Source organism: Lotus japonicus, chromosome 2 (genome assembly GCF_012489685.1).
Source record: "Lotus japonicus ecotype B-129 chromosome 2, LjGifu_v1.2".
NCBI lineage: Eukaryota > Viridiplantae > Streptophyta > Magnoliopsida > Fabales > Fabaceae > Lotus > Lotus japonicus.
Window position 1 is genome coordinate 48,480,322 of NC_080042.1, and position 4,745 is coordinate 48,485,066.

Genomic DNA, 4,745 nt, shown 5'->3' on the forward strand with positions numbered 1-4,745 from the left:
CGTAAAGAAACCACACAAAAAGCTATAGGTGGGAAACTACCCTGTCCCCAAAGAAAACAAATGATGTTCAGAGCTAAGACTCTACTCCTACACTAAACCCATCTCGAGGAGCTCATACCAGCACTAAAACCTACATGCTAGCATGATCGTCGTCTGAATCTGAATCCAGAATGACCAAGTCTATGTACACTACCCGTCCTCCTCTCGCAATAGCGAAGCGCTCCTGTTCCAGCATCTCAACCCTAGTTCCCCCCCGAAGGGTGAACCATCATGAACTAGTCCGCCATGGACATCTGACAAAGGGCGTAGTCTGCCAAAACACACACAGATGACGCGAGGGTCAACTCCAAAGAATTACGTAAATAATAGCACCGATAGATACAGATAATAGAATAGCCACTTAGGCTTATAGCTAGGGATAACATCCTAGGGTTGCATATTCCACAATGAATGTAACGACAATAATAACAAATAGCATGCATCAAATAGAATTAACAATTATCAATCACACTCAGCAACTAAGTCAGTATGCATGTTGCATGAAATGATATGGCGGTTAACCCAGTTAACCTATGCATTCCGGAAACGGATGGACATCAAACGGATCAATCCTAGCACCAGCGACGGTGGGACCATTTCTGCCCGCGTGCCTCTTACTCCAACAACAACGGTAGTCAGATCAGCAGTAAACCCGAAGGTCTGCCATTTCAGTCTGCTACAAGAGTCGTCTACAAACGCTCTTACACGGCATTCCGGGTCTTATGACCATTTTGGAAACCGACGAAGGTCCGGTAATCACGCCGTGTATTAACCTCCTATGTGTGCATGAATGCAATGTGATTAGCCAAACAACGTCTCCGACCTCACTCGACACGTCGCCACGTGTTCTAGCTAACTTAATGTCTCTATAAAGAATACCCTAAGGTAAAAGTCGATTCTGCGACAAAATACAATAATCATAAAATGAGTGCAACCACTCACGATAACTCTTCGAGTCATCACTGCTCTTACGAAGTCTCACGCTTCAGTGGAGTCTCACACATTCACAAAGTCTCACGCTTCAGTGAAGTTTCATGCTGTTCACGAGGTCTCACGCCTCAGTGAAGATCCATGCTTTCCACAAGGTCTCACGCCTCAGTGGAGTATCACGCATTCACAAGGTCTCACGCCTCAGTGAAGCTTCTCGGCACATCCCTTGGATAGCCTAACAACACAACTGCTCCAAGAGCACAAGAGTAACAACATACTCAGAACTTATCAATCTCCTCAACACTTGGATCCGACGACACTTCTCGTTTTCCAAAACTAAGATTTGCATCCTAAACTTCCTTTCGAGTTTATTATCATTATTTGAAGATTTAGAGGTTGTTTAATGTCTTATGAGTTTTCTTTACAAAATAATATCCTTTTAGTCTTATCGCAAAATCTTATAAGTTCTCGGGATCTCCTAATCCCCAACTGACTCCAGAGAATGTCTCGATCCATAAAACACCATAACAAGGCCCGAATCTCATTCGTCCTATCAAACTTTCTCAAAACTCTCAAAATAAAATCGGCATGACCTGCCCGCTATTCTCACTACTCAGAATCTCAGATTTCATTGCAAAAGCATAATTAACGCAGCACAATCAACCAACATGTCATATATCAGCATATGATGCAATAACCACGTAGCACTTAGCATATAAAGCATGCACCACACATCCTAAATTACCCACATAGCACATAGCATGTAATTCACTCTCAAAAACATTCAGTAGATGAATCATCTACATTGTCAGCCGAAGCCTCAGAAAACATTTTTCCAATCAAACACAAACCAGTGCATAAACATTAAACAATGTCGAAAGCATCGACCCTAAGCATTAACTAGAGATTCAGTGAGTAGCCCTCACCTGAAGATTCTCCAGGATGATCTTCTAACACTTCTTCACAATCAAAGCCTTGCTCCTCTGGGAATTCCTCAAAATCACCTTTAGAGCAAAACCACAGAAATACTATCAGAATCTATCGGAAACTAAGCTATCAATACTTACTAAGGTTACACGAAGTAGTACATACTCCGAGGTACGATAATCTAGCGCGAAAGGACAAGTTTTCAAAAAAGGAATTTTCCTCCCTCCCCCCTAGGGTGCTCGGCCACTTTAGGTAATTAGGTGGTTCGATTTTTCTTCGATCAAACTTGGTTCCTATGCTATCATTAGCCGTAACTAAGGGTATTCTAAACTCGGAAAAATTATCGGATCAAAAACTGTCGCAGGGGTATTTTGGTCAATATTTTTAGCTCAGAAATTCAAAACTGAAATTTCAAAAAGCAAATTGGATGGGGACGTCACCAACGACGTTCTAAGGCGATAGTTTTCAGCCCAAAGGACGAAGCTTTACCCCAAAATGGGTATTTGATGCAAAAATTGATTCCGGCGGAATTTCGGCGACATTACGGAAAAACTAATCCGGCAGAAGTGCTCTTGGGCACGTAGGGAAGATGTTTAGACAGAGAAATCAAGCTATTTGGACAATTTTCCAAAAACCTCAAAACTTTGAACTCAGAAAAGTCTAGAGAAAAGCTATGGAAAAAGCGATCAGAGGTAAGGATTAGCGACTATACCTCGGAACCTTCAAGTAGCAACTGTTGGATCGACGATCAAGCAAGAAATGAACAAAATCTTCTCTTCTCCCTCCTCTAGCAAACTCGCGGCCTTGGTGAAGAAAATGGGTAAGATTTGTGATATTTTCTCATTTCTTGGCTATATATAGAGGTTGGAAAAACGCGGTAAAATGAAAGCAATTGTTTGACTTTTCTCTTGGATCTCGATCTCGTGACACCGGTGTCCCTCGCCTGCTCCTTTCTTCCCGTACACGCTGAGACAATTATTGTAGCATTCTCTCGCCCTTCTTTGATCAACCACAATTTTTCCCACCTTTCCACAGAGTAGTGGGTACTTTACTACAAGATGGGCTGTTGAAATGACGGCGCACAAACGGTTTAAGGTATTCCTCCCAATGATAACGTTGTATGAGGCTACAACTTGTATCACTAAGTACCTCACACGAAGGAGCTTGGCGTTGTCCTCTATCCCGAAAACGGTGTCTAAATCTATATAACCCCGCACCCACACTTTCTCGCCTGAGAACCCCACTAGTGTTCCCGTATAGGGCATTAAATCCTTATAGGTTAATCCCAGTTTATCAAACGCGTCCCCGTAAATGATATCGGCGGAGCTACCTTGATCTAGGAGTACTCAGCGAACATTAAAGCTGTTGATCCGAACCATAACGACCACCAGATCATCTTTGTGCATTTTGACTCCCTCAAAATCCGCTGATTAGATCACTATATCCGGATGCTGGAAACCAAAAGGAACTTGGTATTGTTGCACCGAGGTTACTGCCCTGACATGTCTTCTTCTCGCCGAAGCTGTATCTCCCCCTCCGCCGAAACCACCTGCAATTGTATTAATTGTGCCCACTGGCGGCTCGAGATCTTTATTAAATGTTTCCTCTACATTCTTTTTCTTGGTAGTCAGTGTTTCCTTCTTTTCTGCGCTCGGCGTGCAGCGACGATCCTCCCGTCGGCGATCATCCTACTGGCGAGAGTTCCTATACCTGCTTCCCTGCTGTCGTTCGTCGTTCCAACGCTCATTGCGGTCATTTAGCTGCGCTCACCCTGCTTTGATGAGCCTCTCGATCTCATTTTTTAAAGTGAAACAATCCCCTGTATCATGTCCCGCTGATCGGTGGTACTCACACCACTTAGTCTTATTTGATTTTGGTCGCGGTGGGTCCGCCTTCCTTTCGCCATCTTTAACGACATGGATCGCCTCGACCTCACGGAGCAACTCTGTTAGATGAGCGCTTAGACTCTTTCCCGACTCTCCGCGCTGGCGAGAGTCAGCCTGGTGCCAGGGCCGGCGACGCTCGAAATTGTCCTTCCTCGGATACAAGGGATCTTTCGTTGTCTTTTCCGCTGTCCGGACTTTCCTGTCTCGCCTTTTACTCTCTTCAGCCTTGTCTTTGCTCGCTTTGTCCTCTGGCGACGCGTCCCTTTGATCACCATCCTTTTCCACCTTCGCTCTTCTTCGCTTGAAAGCGTCGTACTCTTCATCAAGGATGTACGTGTTCTCCCGCGCATGCACCTCCGCCATCGATTTGGCCGGCCTACGACTCAGTTTGCTATTTAGCTTCCCAGGTTGTAGACCGTTCTTGAAGGCCCGGGCACAGGCATTCGGCTCTAACTCCTCAATCTTTACCGACGCAGCACTGAATCGTTTCACGTATTGTTTCAGAGTCTCTCCTTCAGACTGACGCACATTGTACAAGTCCTCGATCGTCACTTGCTTAGTCTTGCTTGCTGAGAACTGGATGAGGAATTTGGACGAAAAATCTCGGAAGTTGGTGATGGATCCTCGTGGAAGAGTTGTAAACCACACCATTGCTGTACCTTTAAAAGTTGCTGGAAACATTTTGCACTTGACTGCGTCTGAAGCGGCGCTAATCACCATCTTTGTATTGAAATACAGTAGGTGTTCCTTAGGATCTGCTTTTCCGTTGTATGTTTCGAGGACTATATTCTTCATATTATCTGGAATGGCCACTTCCCTCACCGCTGCTGAAAATGGCTCGAATTCAGCCACAACCTCTGCCTCGCGCTCTCCTTCGTCCTGCTGCTCGTAACGATAGTACTCTAGCTGCTCCTGAAGATAGTCGTTCTGTTGCCTTATATCGTCGATGCTGCTGATCAAGCG

At 44.8% G+C, this 4,745-nt stretch overlaps 1 protein-coding gene across 1 annotated transcript; it reads right to left on the minus strand.

Moving 5' to 3' along the window:
• Window positions 1–3,662: 3,662 nt before the first annotated feature.
• LOC130736541 (uncharacterized) lies at window positions 3,663–4,502 on the minus strand. The gene has a single exon (XM_057588360.1). It carries the CDS (start codon window positions 4,500–4,502, stop codon window positions 3,663–3,665), a length of 840 nt encoding a protein of 279 aa, XP_057444343.1.
• Between the last annotated feature and the right edge of the window lie 243 nt (window positions 4,503–4,745).

Bases quoted from the DNA above. Each gene is read 5' to 3' on its own strand.
- LOC130736541 (XM_057588360.1), bottom strand. From the start codon at position 4,502: ATGGTGATTAGCGCCGCTTCAGACGCAGTCAAGTGCAAAATGTTTCCA.